This window comes from Hydra vulgaris, chromosome 02 (genome assembly GCF_038396675.1).
Source record: "Hydra vulgaris chromosome 02, alternate assembly HydraT2T_AEP".
NCBI classification, from domain to species: Eukaryota; Metazoa; Cnidaria; class Hydrozoa; order Anthoathecata; family Hydridae; genus Hydra; species Hydra vulgaris.
In genome coordinates, this window is record NC_088921.1 from 9,582,358 (window position 1) to 9,607,002 (window position 24,645).

Here is a 24,645-nt window from a genome sequence, read left to right on the forward strand (position 1 = left end):
AATAATATACAAAATAAAACAACAACAACAACATCAACAAATGAATTAAAAATAAATCAAGATAGTATCAATTAAAAATCTAATTTTTTAAGTTTTTGTTTGAATGAAGCAAAAGTCAGTTGGGTGGAAAAATAAAAGTTTAGTAAGAATGTTATTTTCCAGAGATAAAGGCCTCGGTAAGAAACATTAAAACTGGTCTTTGGTTTTACGGCAAAAAGGGGCAATAAAATTGTTATTAATTCGAAGATTATATTTATTTTAAGTTTCAAATAAAGTTTTCCCCCACCCCAGCATGAGAGTATTGAAAGGTCTTCATTCCGGGCTGCAATCACATTATATTTTGACTTAATCATGAACTTAACTTGTTTGGAGCATTTAAAAATTGTCCATTATTTAAAAAATGCCCGAAGGTATCACATATAAAAAAATCCCAGTGCTCATGTGGATTCACCCCAGTGCTCATGTGGATTCACCCCCCTATTTGCTGCGCCTATGAGCTCGCATAACACCAAAATAAAAAGTATTATCTTTTAAAAATATGATCTATTTTACTCAATTTAGGCTTGATATCCACATAAATACAACGATTACATAATTTGCCACCTATTTCAATAAAATGTTACCACTGCACAGTCGGACTGTAACATACGAAAGGATGGCCAAAATTATTTTTCCAATTTTTTTAAAATTTTAACAAAATGTATATAGGTAAGTATGTAAAATTCAAAATTTCACATAACTTTAATCTATAGTTTCCTCGAATCTTAACTGTGTAGCATTAGCGCAAATAAGATTTTCCCGGGGAGGGTTTTTGGGATATATATAATGGCCAAATCAAGATTTTCCTTTACTGTTATTTTTTATTCTAATCAACATCAATTTTTACATCTGTATTAGGGTTTTCATTAAATCGATCAATATCGCTGTCATCATCTGGTGTGATATCATTATTTTTGCCATTGCTTGAAACATCTACTTTTTTTTTTTTTTTTTTTGTTTTGTTCTTTTTATTACACTTTAAATAAGCATTTTGTTACAATATTTAAAATACAAATATATATTAATAAAAAATATATATATATATACATACATACATACATACATACATACATACATACATACATACATACATACATACATACATACATACATGCATACATACATACATACATACATACATACATACATACATACATACATACATACATACATACATACATACATACATGCATATATATAATGATCGTTATTAAATAATAAAAGAACGCAGGAGCTCGTAGAAGAACATACGGTCTTGTCGTCGAGCACCGCTAAGAAATGATCATGTTAAAATTTATAAGATATTTACAAGATAAAAGATAAGTTAACGAAGTATGAAACTTAAAGTATTGCGTTATAAATGCAAGATACATTAATAAATATTACAGTTAATAATGATACACATATAACTTTTATAAACTAATGGTTAAATAGAGGTTAAAATGAAAGATCACTAAAAAATATCAAAAGTATATTGTTAAATCTTCGATTGTAAAAATGAGTTCTTTCAGCTTTCGCTTAAAAGAAAAGTAGTAACTTTGATGAATAAAATCCTCAGTAAAATTTTTTAAAACTATTTTATTCCACAAGAAAGGTCCGCGATAATCAATGCAAAGTTTAAAAATATTTGTTTGAAAAATGGGCAGCTTAATAAAATTATTATTGCGTAAAATGTATTTATTTTTATCTTTTGATGAATACAAATTATGGAAAGAAGTAGGGGATGAATTGGTTTTACATTTAAACATAAAACAAAGAATATTAAAAGTGTTAAGCTCATATACATTAAAAACTTTCCTTTCAAATAATAGAGGCTTGGCATGAGTATAACGGTCTTTAAAATATAAAAGACGTGCTATATGCTTCTGCTGACAATAAAAAGGTTTATTTTTTCTTTGTACTACCTAAAGCAATGTTTGCATAGCTTATGTGACAATGAATAAATGAGTCATATAATTGTACTAAAGTATGTTTATTTAAATCATTTTTTGCTTTGTACAATATACTTTTTGAAATTTAACTTGATGAGTTTTTAATGTGATATTTCCATGAAAGATTTTCATGTATACAAGCACCTAGAAAGTTGGTTACTGTTAATTGTTTAATTTGTATATTGTCAGTAACAAGATGATGATGGTCTACTTCTTCTAGTACTAAAAAGTCTGTAACTTCTTTTGGAAGAATATAAGTTTTATTTTTTAGATATCGTACTCAAAGATAATGTACATATAATTGGATCTGATGAGTTTATTGCACCAAATAAATTTTCTTCTCTTGAGCACTTGTTAGTTATGTAATTATGTTAGTTCCTGGAATTTTAAGGATCCTTCTGCTCTTGGCTTGTCGATTTTCAATCCCAAATTTCTTTACATTAAAAAGTGTATACGTTTTTTTGCTTCAGCTTACATTTGTTTATATCCCTTAAATACGCGCCAAACCTTTAATGCAATACGATAGGCAATATGTAAAAAGCATTCAAAAAATCGAACCCAACGGTGTAATGGGGACAGGCCATGTACAAGAGCATCTTTTTTTGCATTGAATTTTTTGAGGTTTTTTATATCACTTATTAGGTGTTGCTTTACAAAAAGGACAGCATTGCATAGATGACTTGTCTGTGATGAACGCCATAACTTTCCCATCTATCATGCTCAAGATAAATATAAAATCCACAAAAAAAAATTGCCATTTTGCAAATCAACTCTAATAGGGTTCAAAAGTGATATTTCTTTTTCTATATCTTATTGATTTTAAATATCTCATTTTTTTCTTTTGTAAGCTCCATGTAGATAGGTCGACAGAATCTTATAATTTGAGTGTAAGATTGAGCCACATTAGGTTTTTTATGTTACTGTGTAATGTTGGTTGTAATGGCGTTGTTGCTACTGTTGTTAAATCTGAATCGCTATCATCGACTCAATCCATGCTTTGATGATATTTAGCGTTTCCAGAAATTTTATCTAGTCCCAAAGGAACTCAATAATATTACAACTTTTATTGTTCTCTTTCAAATGCTTCAAAATTGTTGCTTGATTCAAATCAACTAATCTTTTGCCTGTGTTCTTCATGATAGCCTTTAATTCTACTTTGATAAACTTTTTTGTTTTAGTTATTAATTTTTTTGGTGGACTTTTTTTTTTTGTGTGATTACAGTCGATGAAATAAACTTTATCATCTGACAACACGTCATTGTTATTTAATCTGTGTAATATTTGAATTGCTTCAGTTTGATGTTCTATAACATTTTTTAGAAGCTTAACCATGATATAGTTTTGATTATTGTATGCTGTAAACTTGCTGCAAGTAAAACTCGTTCAATTGAATCTGTTTTAATAACTTTTTTGATGAACGTTCCGCTTTTTTCTTATTAGATAAATTAGTATATTTTTCGATTGGAAAAGCTGGACTACCAATTCATTTTTATACTGGTTTTCAAATCTAGCATTAAGTTTATTTACTTTTTCCCACTTTTCTATATATCTGATATACAAAACTCTCAATAAATTTAAAAGTTTTAGGGTATTACATTCACGAATACTTACTACTAAAGAAATATATTCAAAAGTCTTTTAAGAATTATTATGACGGTATTAGAGCGACTAAAGTGCTTGATAATTTCCCTCCCGGATAAATTTGAGCATATTTCATCGCATCTAGAAGTATTTGCTTTGGATTCCATTATTTAAAGTATTTTTTTACAACAGAAATGGGTGGTTTTCTTTCAGTAACAACAACAAAAAATTAAGCTGTTTTTATCTTTACTAAATCAAAGTCTTATTTTTACAAAAGGTTACTTAAATTGATATTGGATAACGACCCACAAATTACCCTCAAAAATTGCAGTTTAAAAACCGCTTAATTACTATAAATTAAGAGTTATTATAATCACAAACCACACAGTCGTAATCAAATCTTCTATAGCATTCCGCAATAAATTTACAGAATAGTATTTAGTTATAATGATACATTCTGTAATAAACGAATGTATTAAACAAGAACGCATTGCAAAAAATCGCAATAATCGGAGCATGGGAACAAAATACTCTTAAAAGGTTTACCCACTAGCCCAAATTCGAGGGCAATGAGTTAATAAAATATTTTAATTTATTATCTTATACTTAATTCAAATTCATTGATAGATTTCAAATTTCTTTAAACTATCTATATATTATATTGTTCATATGTTATGACAATTCTGGATCCAACATTTATTAAAGATGCAGAAAAGAAATATTGTTAAAGACATTGCGTCACTAAAAAACAGTTAATTCAAAAAAGGGCAAGAAGGTGCGGCATTACATTTTTAATAAAATTTTGCTTGAGCAAATTTAGCATCAACAAATGCTGAGACCACCTAATAAAGAATTGTAAATCAGTTTTGCTGCTCTACTAAAGTTAAAGTACCCTATTATTTTGCAATATTTTTTCATATTTTGGACCTACTTTCACGACTACATTCGTAATACTTTTTTTAACTTAAACTATCTAAAACTAGCCTCAATGACCTTCCAATCAATGTGTAAATGTCTGAGAAAGTATAAAAATTATTTATACATAAATCGATCGGAACATTACCCACAAAATCCCTCTTGGATGACCGTTTTGACAAAAAAATTTCACTTTGTAACTAAATATCTCGTTATTGATATATTTTAAAAATTTGATATTTTCACATTTTCATCTTGAATGTTTTAGCAAATGAACTCACCACATAAAAAGTTGTAAAAAGTATAAAAAATTTCAATTTTGGCCACCCAACGTCCCACTGCGCACTGTGCAGTGGTTTTAATTGCTTTTTAAAAAAAAAAAAACATAGTAAAACTTTTTAATATTTTTACAATAGGGGAGAGTGGGGTAATGGCGAACGCGGGGTAACTCTGAACATGGTAAAAATAGCATTAAAGAAAAATAAATTTGACAATTTCTTTTTACCTGCTGAGAGAAAATTTTTAGTTCCAGACGTGCAGTAGTGTAATGAAGCTGCAATTGTTGTTCACTATAATTTGATTTTAACTTTTTCCGATAATTTTATGCAACTTTTTTCTTGAGTAACATTCTGTTGCAGCTTCTGTGGGTATAAAACCACTTCATTTTGTTGTTGTTGTTGCATAGTATAGTTTTTCTACTAAGTTAATTCAATTAGCATTTTATTCGTTATTTCACAACGGTGTTTGTGATTGTCCCCCGGTGTGTTCGGAATTACCCCATGTACGTAGGGTAATTCCGAACACCAATGGTTTCAATTTTGCCATAAATTTTTATTTTATAATAAGATTTATAAAAAGTTGCTTTTGAGACTTTGGTGACTGAATAGTTAAACTAATCTTTAATTAACAATCCCGCTTAGGTGTTCGCCATTACCCCCCTCTCCCCTACTGAATATCTTTCTTTAAATTCAAAAAAAATAAATTCAAAAACAATTGTAACGGTATTGTTTAAAGGTTTGAATAAATAAAATTGAAAAAATTAATAACTTTATTTTTTGTTGCATAAAACATAGTATTGTTTCAATAAAAAGTGGCTTAAAATTTGAACTTTTATTGATAAGTTTGTTGATAACGAATCATTTTATTCGAAAAACTAGTTCTAATTGTCAGATTTGTATTTTTTTACTTAATGTTATTTTGTTGAGCTTATTTAAAGTGCTCATATTACTAAGTGGTCTGGGTTTTTAGCACTTTTGCTGCTTTTTTAAAACCTTTGTATTTTTAAGAAAAATAAATCGGGTACCCAAATATATATGTAGTGATCCCTAAAATTTGTTTATTCGGAAAAAATTTTGCATCCATCATAATTATTTTTTTAAAAATTTCAGTTTTCGCTTAAGGTCCTCATAATGCCCTACTCTGTCATATGCACAGATGTAACGAAAATAGTTTAACAAAAAGTTAACAATATCAACTATCAAATAATCTCAGATTTTGAAAAACAATTTTGATAACAAAATTTCGACGAAAAGTCTATTACTATTAAAAAAGTCTGTTTTTAGTTTTTTCTATTATTTTTAATTTAAAAAATGGTAGCTTCTCAGTTTGATAAAAAATTAAAAACAAGTGTTCTACATCCTAATATTTATACTTTTTCTGGCTAGATTTTTAAAACGCTTTAATTGATTTGTTCTTCTGCTTTATGCTTTATAAAAATTTTAAATCAAAAGATTCTAATGGTCTACTCAAAACACTCTTGTTTACCAAGATAGAAAAGTGTACAAAAAACCTATATAAAGTTGTTTAAAACAAGTTTATAAAAAGAGATAAAATACAAACATTGTGTCAGACATTATTATTCCAGTTAAACAATATGGAAAAAGATGAGCTAAAATAAAAATTGAATCAATCATAAAAACAAAGTGATATGCTGAAACAAAAATACAATTCAGCAAAAAGAAAATTATAGTTATAAAAATTATAAAAGGAACCCTTCATATTTACAAGTTCAAAAATAAAATTTTCAAAATATTTAAATTGCTTTTATCTCGAATAAATTACAATGGGAACAAACTTTAAGTTTTTTATAAATTTTCTTAATGGTTTTAACATAACAAAACCAAATTGCCAAATTTGATTTTTAACATAGCGAAATTAGATTGCAAAACTTGATTTCAAGATAATTTCAGTTTTTCATTTTCTTCCAACCATGTAATGAATTTTCTGTTTCTTCAACAATGACTAATAAAGTATTATTTGTTAAATTTAAAAACGTTTGATGTATTGGTCTCTAGCAGGTATGATTAAAAAACATAAAGTTTTGTATCTGCACACTCAATCTGTAGCTGGCATTGAACATAACATTGAGGGAAATTTTCTACTTGTTCTTCATGGCCCAACACAATCAACACAGCTTTGAGTTTTCTAGTCTAACAAACTTCAATCAGGGTTACATATCTTTATCAGGGCTACAACTATATTTATTGTTCATTAGGTTAATAAAGTATACGCATTTTTCAACTTCAGCTTGTGAAAGAAGTTTTCAAATAATTTACCTTTTTGAATATTTTCTAAATGGCCTAGACCTGGTGTAGAAGCCTGGTTTTATATTTAAAAACAATCCAATATAATATAAAACTTTAAAAGTTTCCCAAAAAAAACCAAGTAAATTAGAAAGTCAACAGCTGTACAGTTGGCAGTCAGCTGTAATTTTATGTTTTCTAAAATCATGCCACTATTTTGTGTTTTGTTCTAAGTTTATTGACCTTAGTAACCGCATGGCTCGTTTTGGAGCCATGCGGTTACTAAGATCAATATTTACAATACCAGTGTTAAAACGCTCTCTATTAATGAGAAATATGCCTTTTAAACTGTTACAAGTGCTTTGTACATGAGTATTTTTAGTGTTATTTAAAATGATATTAGTGACAGTTTTGGTATTATTTTTAAAAGTGTAATTTTTCTTAAAATATCACTATTATTTGAATCTTCTGTGAGTTTATTGATATAGAGGTCAATGTTTTCAAATTTAGTGTTATCTATGTGAAGTATAATTAAATCAAATAATTAGGTATTAAAACAAATACAATCTGATAAAACAAAGGCAGTTCTTTGTAACTATTTATAATGTAAATGTTGACAGACAGATGATTTGCGTTTAAATTTCAATTTAATTAGTACAAAATAAACACGTTACAGATAAACAGCCACTTTTTTAAAGTGCTATTTCAATTTTAAAACAATTAATGATACATCTTTTTAAAAATAGTTTATTCTGGATTTGCTGATATAGCAATTATGTCATTTCTTTTTTTATTATTATTTAAGGACTCTGTTAATTTTAAAAAATTGTTACACTTTGTAACTGTTCTGTGCAAGATAGAGTGAATCTTTTCTTTTATAGTTTTCATTGCAGTTAGTATTTTATCATTGTGTTTTAAAAAACACAAAAGTGAAAGTAAGCGAAAGTACACAACTTACTTGAACTAACAGGACAACTGCAATGTTGTATTTCAGGATTAAATCAATCAAAAAGTAAGACAACTAATCTCAAATAGCGACTATATAATTTTATACTCTTAGATTTTTTTTTTTTTTTTTTTTTTAGGTGCCCCAAGAAATCCTAACGGTCTTGTCACAGAGCACCGCGGAAGTGCATTTAACCAGGAAGTTCACGCCTCCTTTCTTACCGTGACGAGATTTAGTGATTTAATTTTCACTTCGTAGCATTCTTTATGCTTTTTCAGGAAGTCCTTCCTTTTTATGGTCACAATATCTGTAAATGACATCTTCACTAATTATCTTATCGTAAAATATCTTGTTTGATAACCATTCAGCTTTAATTTTAGGTATTTTAAGTGAGACTGCATTGAAAATACAGGTTTGCTATTCAATAACTATATTCAATAGCCTATTAGGCTTTAGTTTAATTTTTAGCTTTAAATAACATAAATACATTTGCGTTTTGTTTCGCAATTCCTCGAAAGTGCCAAATCATTTACAGTATCATTTACGTTTTTAATCATAATGAATTAGGAACTAATAGCAGCAGCGACGGTATTGTTTAATTAATTTTTTTTAATAACAAAGTTACCATCTTTACTTTTTTCCCTACATCGAATTAATTTCGAGACCAGGCTTCTGAAATGAATTTGGCTAATAAAACATTCTGTTACATAACATAATAATGATTTTTCTTTAACTCGTGAATTTTATTGCTTTCGTTAAAAAAAAAAAAATCAAGTTTGAGGAGAAATAAAAAAACAAGCGCCGGTAAACCGCCCCTAGTACGTTTTTGAGTAACCCCACCTCCCCCATAAACTGTACCATGGAAATTTCATACAAATTCTATTAGAAATAAATACTCAAAAATTTTTTCTATGCTAAATATAGGGTGACTATTTGTTAATACAAAGTCTTTAAAAAGTATACTTTTTATTTTTATTATGCTATAAATAGTGACCATTTTTTAATACTATATCTTATATAATATGAAATATATACTTTTTATTTATTAATGGTTGTCTTACCTACTGCAATATTGCTTGAGAAACTACTTATTTCAGTTAACTAAACAAATCTTCAGTAAACAAAAAAATGTCCCCAGAATTATATTTGGCGTTTACAAAATGGTTAATTACGAATCTCTTTTTAGGAAACTTAATGCCCTTGATCTTTATAAACTTAATATACACCAAGTTTTACTATTTATGATTAAAACGAAACATGGTACATCTTTACTTATCTCTTAGAAAAATTGTTATAGTTTATTAAGTTAAGAAACAGTTTTCTTCAATTAACATGTTTAATTTAATTTTATTACAAAAGAAACTTTTTTAAGATGTTAACATTTTAAAATTAATATCTAACTATTAATTTAAAATTAAGTAAACAACGTTATTTGTAACTTAAATGAAACTTTTATTTCCGAACAAAATAACTTCGAATAAAAATTCTACAAAACTTTCGAACTTTTTTATTTTGACAACAAAAATCGTTTGAAGAAACAAATGGCGAAAACACGTAAATTTTTAAAATAGTTTTTCATGAACATAAATATATTTAGAAAATCGAAAATTAAAATAATTCAATTTTTTTCAATATTATAAAATATATTTAATATTTTATTTCAAAAATAAATATTAAACATATTCAACAAAAACATTAAATATAAAAATATTAAACAAAAGATTTCCACATAACGTTATTAATATTTTCAAATATTTTAAAACCTCAAAAAAATTTTACACTACGTCTGTGTTATTTAAAATCAATTTATCAAAAAAGAAAACGAAAATAATTCTAGTTTTTATTTATTTATTTATAACTATATATCTTATTATATTCATTTAATAAAAATTATAATTAATGTTAATTAAACTAAAAATTTAAACATTAATTTAAGAGGTTGCTAAAAAAGTGTAAAAACTTTTTAGTATGTTGCATTACTATAAATATATATTGAAAGAAATAATTATGTTGCATAATAATAATAATAATAATAATAATAATAATAATAATAATAATAACAATAATAATAATAACAATAATAATAATATATTAAATAATTGATGATTTTACTATTACTTATATTTTAAAATAAAATTAATTATATTTTATTAATTTAAATTTTAAACATATTAAAAATATAAAACTAAAATATTATTAAAACTAATTCGTATATTTAAATTATAAAATAATATATTAAATATTTCATTTATTAGTTTATAATTATAGTTTATATTTTACTTAAGATATTAAACATTTTTCAGTGTAATAAAGTTTTTTAATTCATCGAGGTTATAAAAAACTTTTCCACGGTACACGATCGACAACTTCTTGACATTCGAACAACGAATCCATTCATAAATATCTTCAATGAAATCGATGTCGTCGTGAAGGTAAAGATATAATCCTTCACAAAGATTAATCCACGGAAGAAAATTTTCTTCAAAATCTTTTTTCGTTATTAAATCATCTGAGATGAATATCGACAACACTTCAATCTTATCTTTCGGTTTCAATCCTTCGATTTTAATTGGACACCAAAAGTAGACATTGCGAACATTTGTTGAACATTGAATTATAAGATTTTTTTCTTCATCACTTAAAATATTTTTATCAACATGTAACTTCGATAACTTTCTTCCAGATTTAATGTAATGATTTACGAAATAATTTTCACAAGAAGTTTCGTAAGAAGTTTTTCCATCGCCAAGCGAAATCTTATCAAAATCTGGTTTATCGACGAATAATTTTATTTTATCATTTAATGATGATTGACTTTCATAAAAACATTCAATGAATAAACGAATATATGAATCAATATAATAAGATTCAAGTAGACGATCTAAAGAAAAAACAAAAATAAAATAACAAATAAAAAAAAGTTAAAATAATAATCGAAATTATGATATTCTACATATTAATACATAAATAAATTAAATTAAAATTAAAGTTAAATATTATTAAATATACAAAATAACTTTATTTTATTATAAATGTAACATGCTTAAAAAAATATAAAACAAATTCATATGAACAAAAAAAAAAGTACTTCGCATTTCATTTCAAACCAACGTAGAAATTAATTTAAATTTACAAAAATAACATCGTTCAGTTGTTTTAATAATACACAAGGAAATCGTTCTTCATTCAAACACAGATTTTAAATAAAAGTTTGTAAATCGAATTCGTATTAAAAAATTAAATTTAGAAATATTAGAAATCTCCTTCGACTATCTTTTTTTGAAATATGTGAATAAAACCATAAAAAAACTCAAAGAGTGAGAGTTTAAATATTCGATTTCGACGTTTATTTTAAACTCAAAAAAAAAAAAAAAAACATCACAGAGAATTTATGTTTTATAATACAAAATATAATCTGTTTATAACTTGTATATTTTATATTATGAAATATATTATGTGATGAATTTTAATTAGAATAAACAATAAAATTTCACAGAGAAATAAGAAATACTTATAAAAAGAAATAAGAACAGATCACGAAAAACAAAAGATTTTTATAACTTTAAAAAAATTTTTTTAAACAAAAGATTATTAAAACTTATTGCAAAATAATAATCAAAATCATAGTTAAAAATAATTCCATTGCTACCAGGGTTGTTGAAGCATAACTACCAGGGTTGTTAAAGTATCGCTACCACGGTTGTTAAAGCATAACTACCAGGGTTGTTAAAGCATAGCTACCAGGGTTGGCATCAAATACATTTTACTAAATACGTTAATTCTAGATTCCCAAATAAAAATTCAAATAAAAGTCTATATAAGTGGCATTTTCAAACCGAACACAAATATTCATATTTTAGGTTAAAAAAATACCAATAACTTTTCAAGGCAAACCAGATAAAATGGTAAATAGAAGAATGAAGTGAAAAAATATCACTTAAAAACAAATCTTTAAATCAATTTAATGTTAAAAAATAAAAATAAAAACTAACAACGAATCTATTGCTTTCTACCAAAACGTTTTTCGCTAATAAAATGGAAAAATTTTGTTTTAGAAATATTTATAAAACAAATATTAAAAGTCGATAAAATCTTTATTTCACACAATCATTTTATAAATATATTTTTTTACTTTATATATTTGATATTTCTCTGTATTCTTTAAAGCTAAAGTTACAGACGTTCTCGGCGAAAATTAAACATACGTTTTAAGCAGAAAAAAAAAACAAAAAAATTAATTACAGGAATTATATCTTATTCCGGTAAGTAATATTGAACTTGGACCGACTGTTAATTAACAAAAAAAAAAGTGCGAAATCGTGGAAATATATAGTAACTAAATAGATTGAAAAGAAAATCAATTAAAATTACAATCGATTAAGATCTCAAAATGTTTAAAAATCAATAAGGCAAGCTTGATTTTGATGTTTATATTAAAAAAATGTGCTTTAAATTAAAATCAATATAACTTCAAAAATGTTTAATTGATATAAAACGTTCAGATTTCTCTACGAAATTATACTGTTCACTCTAATTAAACTAAATCAAAAGATCTGTTTATTCTTAAATTTTATGAAATAATTTAATGTATCAAAAAAAAAATGATATGCTCTATAAAAAAAATTATTTCAAGCTATGGTCTTGTAACGATTTGAATTTAGTTTCAAAACAAGATTTTTTAAATTATTAATTAACTACGACAATTAAAACTGAAGTATACTTACAACTTACTAAATTTAAAAAGTGTAGCTATTCAGTGTTAATTTCAATAAACGATGGTGACAAAATGATTCCTTAAAACATTTTAAGAAAAAAAACCAAATTGTGAGATTTTAAATATCAAAAACTCGATCATCGAACTTCAAAAAATCTTTCAGAAAATTCGAACAAAATTATAATCAAATTGTAAACAACCGTTTTGCTAATAGTTAAACGTATCGTAACTATCGCAACAATTTTTATAAAATGAGAATCTAGCGAATTGCGAACAAAAGTAAATTTTCGAGATTTTTTTTGATCACATTTTATAAAATGACTATAAACCAAGTTTAAGGCTTGAAAATGTGACTTTTAATTTAAAATGTGCTAGAGAACATAAACAAATAAGTTTCTGTATAAAATATTATAGAAAAAAAAAAAATTGGAACAAAAAAATAATTGCGGTTTTCGTTTATATTATCTTTCTTTGACATCATTAACATATTAAAGTCACTTGAAGAAAAGTGAAATATGTGAGTTACTAAGTGGACTACTAAAAAAAATAACTTAGTATATTATTATTAGTTTACCAAAGTATTACCTATTAAGAAAAAAAATGAATTAAAAAATAACTCACATAACAGATTAAAAAACATTATACTTACCTATAAAACAAGACTTGAGAAATTAGGTAAAAAAAACAACGCTTGCTACGAACAGCCTTAATTCTGGTTTAAATTTAAAATCGCTAATATTAAAAATGGTTTAATATTATTAATATGCAATCTGTCATCAGATTGATATATATTTTTTTGTTGATAATCTTTGATTATTGTTAACTATAATTACTGATGACAATTTTAGCTTATTTTTAGTTAAGGTAAAAACACTTGTCATAAAGTTAAAAAGCTTAAAAATTTGATAAATAATTCAATATTTATTTTAAAACCATTTTTTGTTTTTCTTTTGTTTTAAAAACAAATTAATTGATTTTAATCAAGTTTTTGTAATAGTATAAAAATAAATAAATATAAATTATATACATGATAACATTATAAAACAAGAAAAAATTTAGAAATGACAGAATTACTCTACTTACCCCCAAAATAACAAAATATTTTTTTTTAGAAAAATAAGGTAAAAATTTATATATTTTTCATATCTTTTTGCATAATAGAACTTACCTAAAATAGAATACAAAAGTTCTTCAGAGCCATTTTTTGAAGGATTTAAGTTAACAAGTAACTTTATTAAACTATTTTGGCTTTTATTAGTTAATCCACAAATCATCGATAAACAACTCTTCAGCTTTTTATTGGCTATAATCTCTTCAATACTTAAACAATTATATGCATATACAGATGCACAAAACTCCATTATTGTTAAGTGTGCAAATTGATAATAACATTCCAGATTTGTTTCAATCTTTTCTATAAATCCAAAAAGATTATTTTCATTGTTATCAAAACCAATGATAAAAGTTTGAATTTCTTCTTCTGAAAAAATTACTTTATTTTCAACAAACAATTCATATGCAATTTTACAAATATTTAAAATATATTTTTTATTGGAATCGTCTTCAATTATCTTATTCATTAATTTATTCGTTTTTATGATGTGGTTTTGAAAAAAGTATAAAAAAATACTTGCATATAAATTTGTCATTGTTAAGAAAGAATTTTTATTTATTTCTTTTGAATCACTAATAATTTTACACATGGAACATAAATAAAATGGAACAGATGCCATGGCTTTTGCAATTGGAGAGCTGTTTAACGTTTCTTTTACAACATCTTTTTTTTCTTCTCTAACTTTATTTTCTATATAATTAAGTATTCCTTTTTGGTTAAATCCCATTATTTGAACGGTTAACTTATTACTATGCTCTGTAGATATACTTTGGTATTGATCAATTGCATAAACTCTACCAGCAACTACATATTTGTAGTTTTGAATTTCTATTAAAGCATTAACGATTGGATACTTACAACTTGAACTGCAATTTATTAACTCATTTAAATATTTAAACTCGTCTAATCCATCAATTATAAACAGTGCAGGATGATTACTAATTTTGAAATCATTTATAATATCTTTGTAGAAAACATTTAGTAATTCATTAAGATTAGAAATATTTGGATATTGATTAAGCCTTCTGCATTCCAAATAAAACACAAGTTCAACACTTTTCCAAATTAAATTATTTGACCAATCAAGCAAACATTTTCGAAGCAACCATGTTTTTCCAATACCAGCTACTCCAGATATTAATATTACAGACTTTTCTTTCATAAAAATTTCATTATATGGAATAGGTTTATAGTTCATTTGCTTTACAAGAAAATTTTTTCGTTCAAAATTAAAAACAACATCCATTTGAGTATTAACTGCATCAACAATGCATAGATCAACAAAATTATCCATCAGATCAACATTTGCAGGTACTTTTAATGGTGGTTGAACTTCATTTATTTTCCCATAGTTTTCACGATAATAATTTTTCAGTGCTGTGCACATCTCTGATGTATCTAAATATAAACAACTGATCAAAGTCATCATCATCATCATCACATCTTAAATATTTTAGAATGTACAGGTATCATAGTTTTGAATTCAGAACCTATACATAACAAATATTACATTTTAATTCTGAAATTTGAATTTACAATTAATTTGAATTCTTAACCAAGTGTTTATTTAGATTTTCGTTTTATTATTTTGAGTAAAGACTTCTTATTACATTTTGCGATGAGTTCTGTTTAAGCAAGAAGCAATAAAAAGGCTGGAATGGCCGAATTACACCGTTTTACTTATGCAAAGTCTTTTTTATATGAAATGAAAGCTCTCAATATATACAATGTTTTCAATATTTGTTTTATGTACAAATGTAAAAATAACTTAACACTTTATGTACAAATGTAAAAATAACTTAATGTTAACGAATCAGTTAAGCTAAAAGTCTTAAAATATTAAAAAAGTTAGTGCTAATCGAAACTAAAAATTAAAAAAAAAGTTTTAATAAACAATACGTATAAGTTTATTTGTTATACAACTTTGAATTGAAACTTTAGAAAGCGTGCTCACAAATAACAAAAGAAAAAATTTTACATCACTAGTTTCACAATGTACTTCTTAAAATAAACGTCAGTATATAAGTTATTTATGTATTATATTTGTATATATACTTACACTAATATATATTATATTAGTATAAGTCTATAATATATTTATTAAGTATATAATCAAGTATATAAAGTATTATTCACTTGATAATAATTAAATAGTGCATTCAGTTTAAATTAGAAAGCAGTTTCCTATTCTGTACAAAAAATTGAATTAAAAGTTATGAAGTCATTACTGCTACTAATAGAAGGGAATGTTTACTATTTTCAAAATGTTTCATCCCAATGAGAATAGAAAAGTTTAACTAAAAAATTAAAAATTGATTGAATTTAAAAAAATCAAAAGTTTAAATCTACAAGATTTTGTAAAAGCATAAGATTCTTTTGCTTTATTGTTGTTTTTTTTCACACATCTTTTGTAAATAAAAGAAATATTCTTAATCTTTTTATTTTTTATTTTTAACTGTTATTTATCTTTAATTTAAATTAAAAACGTTTCTGTTGTTTAGAATGTCAAGCTTTTTCATTTAACTCCAAAAGGGAAATAAAGTTACGTAGTCATCTTTTAGTTTAAATAATCGTCTTTTAGTTTAAATGGCGATATTTCATTGTTTTTATTTAATATCAATTTTACTATGTATAATTAATTTTCAAGTTTACTTTTATTAGTACTACCCCATGCAATGTTTACATAGTTAATATGATAATGAACTAAAGAGTAATATAATTGAAATAAGGTTTGTTTGTTAAGAACATTTATTTTGTTTTTAAGATTATATTTAAGATTATTTATTTTGTTTTTAACTTTATTTCTGTTTGTTAAGATTTTTTCGAAATTTTTAATTGAAATGTTTGTTTGTTAAGATGTTAATTTTTACTTTACATTTTACAATTTACCATTTCACCCTGAAGGTCAACGAACCCATTGAAACATTTTGACCATAATTGAAACACAGTAAAAACATGTCATACAAGTCTATTGCAGTTAATACTTAAGTTCCTATTAACTATTATCGATTAGTTACTTAATTGCTAACTTTACTAAAAGCTTTTTACTGCCAACCCATTAATTAATGTTAAAGCTAGCACAGGAAAACTGAGGTTTTCTCAGCAAGGTTTGCTGGTGCTTCTGCTTCAGTATTTTGAATAAAGTGCGCAGATTTTCAGATATTTTCTTTTCATTGCAGTCATGGCTTGCAAAACTTGCATGTCTATTGACTTTGAACCACAATTGAGTGTACCAGATAAAAAAAGTTTTGGTCAAAAATCTATGCTCTTCCTTATCATTTCGTAAAATTAAAAAAAAAAATGAAATTTGAGATGAACTTTGTTTTTGTTAACTCTGTTACGAGTATAGCCATCCACAACAAATTTTTTTTTTCTTAACATATCAACCTGAATTCAAATGCAAAAAAAACCTACATTATTTTCTTAAAATATTTTCTTTCAATTTCATGAAAATCAACGCCACAAAGTATTTTCCTATTTTTCCAATTTTTAATTTAAGTAAAATTTTTCGTTAGCTAATTTTTTTCATTAATTCTAACCCTGTTGGAGTTACGGTAAAAATTGTAAGTGTTAACTTTATAAACAACAAATATGTTAAGAAAAAACGCCAAAAACTTTTCAAAATTCACATTTTGCAAATTAAAAATGTGTTAGTACACTATATACAAACTAAATGTCTTTACTTAAAACTTTTAATATGTCTGCCCATAATTTTAATAACAAAAGTTCAGCTTTTAATAAAACTTTTAATAAAATTTTTTTAAAAACCCAAGCATCCATTGATTCATTACAACTGCATCCATTGTTTAATTACAACATTCATGTTGTTAAAAGTCTCTAGTTGTGACATAAACTGAAGCGCTTAATGAAATGCAAATGTTTTTTTATAACCAACACAGACAAAATATAAAAGAGAAAATATTAGCTAATTATGTAACCTTAATCGTTAAAAAAACTATGCAGTGAGCTAACACATGTTATTAAAAACAGATATTTTTTGACACAAAATACAATGCAGGTATGTTATAATTTTTAGTTTGTTGACAAAATTATAGCTGAGATCTGGTCTAATGTCTAGATTGAAAAATTTCCTCTGATTGCAGATTTTTTTGCCCCTAAAAAATCTAAAATCTTTCTTAGTACTTTGAAACCAAGGATAACTTTAGTTACGCTGATCATTTTTTTTTTTTTTTACGAATTTTTAGCAAGTTTTTTTTTTTTATATAGATATGTATTTTTAAAACAAATTCTCTCCATATAATTTTTTTAAATATATATATTTTTTGTTGATGCAACTCCCTCTCTTAAACCTATAGCTCTAAAACACAAACTCAAGAAACTCAAACAAGACCACTGCACAAATAAACATATTGAGCAAAGTATTACTAGTGATATAATTGGGTCTTGGTCCAAATTTTCAGTTTCAAAAAAAATCAAGGATAACTTCTGGTATTACAACACTGTAATACAATTTATACTTACAACAAAAAACCACCAAAATAACTAAAATTGGTCACTTTTTTTACCTCTTTACATTTTAAGGTTTACCTTTATTTTTAATCAAACATAAGGATATTAAAACCTTATGGCTACAAATCATTTTGGAATATACTTAATGTAAAGTAATTTTAAAAATATATATAATTACCTTTGTTAGCAGAAAATCTTGAAGTTATTTCTGTTGAACATGGAGTTTCTAAATGATTCAATTTAAAAGCTTCAAAAAAAAATTTTTTTGTGAGCGCAAAAGAACACAAAACTTACAAAAGAATAAAAGTAAAAAACAATGTTCTAAACAATCTTCTATTACAAGCAATAACAATCTTCTATTACAAGCAATAACAATCTTCTATTACAAGCAATAACAACCTTCTATTACATGCAATAACAATCTTCTATTACAAGCAATAACAACCTTCTATTACAAGCAATAACAACCTTCTATTACATGCAATAACAATCTTCTATTACAAGCAATAACAATCTTCTATTACAAGCAATAACAATCTTCTATTACAAGCAATAACAATCTTCTATTACAAGCAATAACAATCTTCTATTACAAGCAATAACAATCTTCTATTACAAGCAATAACAACCTTCTATTACATGCAATAACAATCTTCTATTACAAGCAATAACAATCTTCTATTACAAGCAATATAAATTCTTTCTTCAAAAATGTATGCTCTTCCTTTGCATTTCATAGAATTAAAAAAATGACACTTGAGATGAAATTTCAAACTTTTGTTTGAAATTTCATCTCAATGAAATTGTAAACTTTGTTACGAGTAACAAAAAATCCACAAAAAATTTTTTTTATTACTCAAAATTTTATTAACATTACAACTTGAACTCAAATGCAAAAAAAAAGCTACGTTATTTTCTTCTGAACCAAGAATTTTTTCTTTCACTTTCATTATCATGAAAATCAATGCCACTAAACATGTTTTCCTACAAATTTTAACAATTAAACTAAAATTTTTTGTTATGATATTCATTAGCTAGATTTTTTCATTTATTCAAACCCTGTTGGAGTTCGTGCAAAAAATGTATCTGTTAATTTTGTAAACAACAAAAATGATAAAAAAAACTGCCAGAACATTGGAAAATTCACATTCTGCTAATTAAAAATTTGGAAATGCTTGAACTAAGGATCTTTATTTAAAACTTTGAATATGTCTGCACACAATTTTAACGACCAAAAACTCAGTTTTTAATAAAACTTCAGAATAAACAAAACTTTTTGGATTTTAGTGAAGGACAATTTAACCAAATCATTCTATAACTGTTTCTTATGAAGCATTTAGTGTTTTTGTAACTGACATGCATTTTTGTCAATATACTATTTTTTCGTATTCTGTAATCGCTTAGGATTTATTTACAAGCAATAGCAATCTTCTATTACAAGAAGAAACAATCTTCTATTACAAGCAATAACAATCTTCTATTACAAGCAATAACAATCTTCTATTACAAGCAATAACAATCTTCTATTACAAGCAATAACAATCTTCTATTACAAGTATTACATATTACAAGCAATAACATCTTCATTTAAAGAACAATTAAACTTTATTAACAAACTGACTTCAAAAAAGCAACGCTATTTTTGTAACAATATTTTGTAGCACCGCTAATGACGTAGCAAAACTTTTTCAACAAATCAAAATTTTTTATTTATTTATTAGTAAATAATATTTATGTTACTTTACTCTACACACTTAAATATTTCATTTATAACTTTGATGTTTATAAGATTTGATAAGGTTTTTTAAGGTTACGTATACTAATATTACATAAAAATAAATTAAGTGATGGCTTTGAATAAAATTGAAACCTACATAACCTAAATGCAAAGGAGGAAACTAAAAGTTCTTGATAAAGACAAAAATAATAAATTCTGATTTTATTTAATGCTACTCTTTTTCAAACGTGAGACACTGTCTCAAAACAACCTGACAAAAATCAAATTGATACCAACATTCAGCAAAATTTTTTATTTATTTATTAGTAAATAATATTTATGTTACTTTACTCTACACACTTAAATATTTCATTTATAACTTTGATGTTTATAAGATTTGATAAGGTTTTTTAAGGTTACGTATACTAATATTACATAAATGTAATTGCCTAAAATACAATATTTGTAGTTGTCAAGAATTGAAAACGCGGTTTTGCAAAAGTAACAGAAATATATCACTAGAATTTATTTCTGTTACTTTTGCAAAACCGCATGCATCAAAGAATAGAGTAACATGAAAACAGCAAATATCGAAAAACAATCATGTTTTTAGATATTTTATGTTTTTATGTATGTTGTTTTTTCAAGAAAAAAATATTTTACCATAAAAGTTATCAGCAAGTTCATGAAGAAAGAAGTGCTGGAGAGAGTAAATAAAATTTTAAAATTAATCGGTAAATGTTTTACCTATTGGTCACAAAATGCTGCTGCTAATTAAACAATACAATTGATAATGGAAAAATCTCAGATATATTATTTATTTTGTCTCAATTTGACTTAATATTTATTTAAGAATACATATCCTGTCTAAATTTGATTGCATAAATAAAATATATTGATGCGCTTATAATGCGTATAATTTGACATATAAAGAGAGAGAAAATTTGATTACTCTACCAAAAACAACAAATTTTGTTTAAGAAAAAAAACTGCTGGGTGATTAAAATTATCCATTAACTTTTATCAGATTTGCAATATTTAATGGTGATTTTACCATATATGCATTTTTAAAACTACCACAATAAAATAAATTACCGCAAAACAAGTTTATTTTACTATTTACGAAAAACAAATTTTGTAAATGTATATCTTGTGAAATGTCTATTTTGTTTCAATTTTTTTTTTTTTAATAATATTGAATAAATAACTTTTTTTATTATAATTTAACATAAATTAATTTTTTTCTTTTCTTGACATTTGTATAAATGAATTAAAATATGTTTGTTTTTTTTTCATTATAATTTAAAATTTGAAAAAAAATTTTACTTTTAAAAAGTTATTAGCAATTAAAAAGTATTACTTGCTGCGAAGAAAAAAACTCAAGTAAATTACTGTACTTAAAGCACCTTTTTTTTTGACAAAGATTTAAGTTTTCAAGTATCATTTATTAAAAAATATTTACTGTTGCGGTTTCACTTGCCTTAAGACAAAAAAAAAAAACATACGCTTTATAAATATTTTTGATGCAAGTTATAACAAGGAACTTATTTTTTTGTAAAAAAAGGAAAAAAGGGAAGAAACTCTGAGAGAAAAAAAACAACTAATCGTTTCTAATTTAAATAACTTTCTTAATCAAAATTCTTTCTTAATCATAAGGAAACTTCTTTTTTCACTTTTTTTGATATTGCGCAATCTGTTATTTATATAATGCTAATGAAACTATTATAAAATATTATTTTTCTAAACTATTATTTTTTGCAAAATAAAACTTATAAATATAAACGAAATCATTGCAAGAGCTATATTGCTTTAAGTGTAATTGCAAGAGCTATATTGCTTCAAGCAAAAAAATTAATAATAGTTATATAAAAAAATAAACTCTTTATAAGATGTCATTTAAAGATTGTAATAATTAATGTTTTTTTTTGATTAACTGAAAAAACATGTTATAAAACCATTATAACAAAGACACAAACAAAATTTTAAAATATCAAAAGTGGCACAAATATAAAATAAAATTTAACATGTACTATTTTTTTGTCATTAATTTTTTTGTTTTGTTTTTTATTTATTTTTAAAATTTTTTAATTATTTTTGTTATTGTTTGCTATGAGAAATTGACTGAATAAATATTCTTGCAAGATGATAAATAAAAAATTTTTTGCTAAGTTTTCAAAAGATGAAATGGGTAAAAAATGAAAAAGAAATAAGTTGTGTCAATCATTCATGAACAATTTGGTGACACATTCTGTCTACAATGTTCACGGTCTTCTCATATCACTAATGAAGTTGAATAATTTAAAAGTAGTTTGGACTAGATTTCTTGCTTCTAGTTAGAATTTTTTGCAATTAGTTGCTATTGCATTATGGAATATACTAAATGTAAAGTAATTAAAAATATATATATAATTACCTTTGTTTGCAGGAAATCTTGAAGTTATTTTAGGTGAACCTGGAGCTTCTAAATGATTCAATTTGAAAGTTTCACAAATTTTTTTTTCGTGAGCAAGAAAGAACACAAAACTTATAGAGGAATAAAAGTAAAAAACAATGTTCCAAACAATTTTCTATTACAAGCATTAACAACCTGATAAAAACCAAATTAATACCAACATTCAGCATTCAACCTAACATTGAGAGTTGAATGCAATTGCCTACAATACAATATTTACAAAAATAGATATGACTATAGCAGATCTAAATTTAGAAAAATGACAATTCAGAATCTTCCTTGCTATCATTTTTAAATTTTACCTAATACAACCAAGTAAAAGTAAAACTGATCTTCCATTCACCATTACAACGAAAAACCACTAAAATAACTAAAACCATTCACTTTTTTGATCTTACATTTAAAGCTTTACCTTTACTTTTTAAGCAAACAAAAGGTTATTAAAACCTGATTACTACAATACATTTTGGAATATACTAAATGTAAAGTAATTAAAAAAAAAAAACATAATTACCTTTGTTTGCACAAAATCTTAAAGTTATTTCTGGTGAACCTGGAGTTTCTAAATGATTCAATTTAAATGTTTCAAAAAAAAAATTTTGTTAGCACAAAAGAACACAAAACTTACAAAAGAATAAAACTAAAAATCAATGTTCTAAACAATTTTCTATTACAAGCAATAACAATCTTCTATTACAAGCAATAAAAATTCTTTCTTCAAAAATGTATGCTCTTCCTTTGCATTTCATAGAATTAAAAAAATGACACTTGAGATAAAATTTCTTATTGTAAACTTTGTTTCAAGTAACAAAAAATCCGCAAAAAATTTTTTTATTACTCAAAATTTTAATGACAATTTAACTTGAACTCAAATGCAAAAAAAAAGCTACATTATTTTCTAATGAATCAAGAATTTTTTTTTTTACTTTCATTATCATTAAAATCAAGGCTACTAAACATGTTTTCTTACATTTTTTAACAGATTAAACTAAAATTTTTTATTATGATATTCATTAGCTAGATTTTTTCATTTATTCAAACCCTGTTAGAGTTACTGTAAAAAGTGTATCTGTTAACTTCGTAAACAACAAAAATGTTAAAAAAACAACGCCAAAACATTAGAAAATTCACATTTTGCTAATTAAAAATTTGAAAATGCTTGAACTAAGGATCTTTATTTAAAACTTTAAATATGTCTGCACACAATTTTAACAACAAAAACTCAGTTTTTAATAAAACTTCAGAATAAACAAAACTTTTTGGATTTTAGTGAAGGACAATTTAACCAAATCATTCTATAACTGTTTCTTATGAAGCATTTAGTGTTTTTGTAACTGACTTGCATTTTTGTCATTATACTTTTTTTTCGTATTTTGTATTCACTTAGGATGTGTTTTGTTTTTTTCTTTTCAAAATTAATTTAAAAAAAATTTTGATGAGTTTTTTTTAATAATTATATTTGTGAATCTTTTGTTTGAAACAGGTATGCTTTCCCAAGCTGAATCCTTCATTTAATTACAACTTTCATGTTGTAAAAAGTCTCCAGTTGTGACATAAACTGAAGCGCCTAATTTAATGTAAATATTTTTTTACAACCACCGCAGACAAAATTTAAAAGACACAATGTAAGCTAGTTATGTTTAACCTAATCGTTAAAAAAACTCTGCAGTGAGCAAACAAATGTTATTAGAAACAGATACTTTTTAACACAAATTACAATGCAGGTATGTTATAACTTTGTTAACAATCTTCTATTACAAGTAATATCAGTCTTCTATTAGAAGCAATAACAATCTTTTATTACAAGCAATAACAATTTTTATTTAAAGAACACAAATTTTTATTTACGTTCTTAAAGAACATAACTTTTTATTAACAAATTGACTTCGAAAAAGCTACGCAATTTTTCAACAATATTTTGTAGTAAGGCTAATAACGTAGTGCAACTTATTCAACCAAATAAAAATTTTTACTTACTCATTAGTAAATAATATTAATGTTAGTTTACTCCAAACACTTAAATATTTTATTTACAACTTTGATGTTTGTAAGATTTGATAAGGTATTTTAAGGTTATACTTACTAATATTACATAAAAATAAATTAAGTTGTGGTTTAGAACAAAATCGAAACCTACATAACTTAAATGCAAAGGAGGAAGCTAAAAGTTGTTGATAAAGACAAAAATGATAAAATCTGATTTTATTTAATGCTACTCTTTTTCAAACATAAGATACTGTCTCA

The 24,645-nt window shown here is 24.7% G+C and overlaps 2 protein-coding genes across 7 annotated transcripts in view; both read right to left on the bottom strand.

The window, feature by feature from the left end:
- The window catches only part of LOC136076723 (usherin-like), a 765,758-nt gene that overhangs the window by 167,249 nt on the left and 573,864 nt on the right, over positions 1-24,645 (bottom strand). The gene's annotated exons all lie outside the window — the stretch shown is intronic.
- LOC136076719 (NACHT, LRR and PYD domains-containing protein 3-like) overlaps positions 10,128-24,645 on the bottom strand; it is a 54,184-nt gene continuing 39,666 nt past the window's right edge. For 2 of the 6 annotated variants that reach the window (XM_065790090.1, XM_065790091.1), the window contains exons 4-8: positions 22,916-22,963; positions 22,363-22,410; positions 18,411-18,458; positions 13,817-15,160; positions 10,128-10,815 (exon numbers count right to left, since the gene is read on the bottom strand). In XM_065790090.1, coding sequence (XP_065646162.1) covers positions 10,223-10,815; positions 13,817-15,160; positions 18,411-18,458; positions 22,363-22,410; positions 22,916-22,963 — 2,081 coding nt within the window. In that variant the 3' untranslated portion in view covers positions 10,128-10,222. Of the gene's footprint in view, positions 10,816-12,994; positions 13,186-13,816; positions 15,161-18,410; positions 18,459-22,362; positions 22,411-22,915; positions 22,964-24,645 lie in introns of those variants that run through there. The other 4 variants (XM_065790095.1, XM_065790092.1, XM_065790094.1 and 1 more) reach the window with 4 other exon arrangements.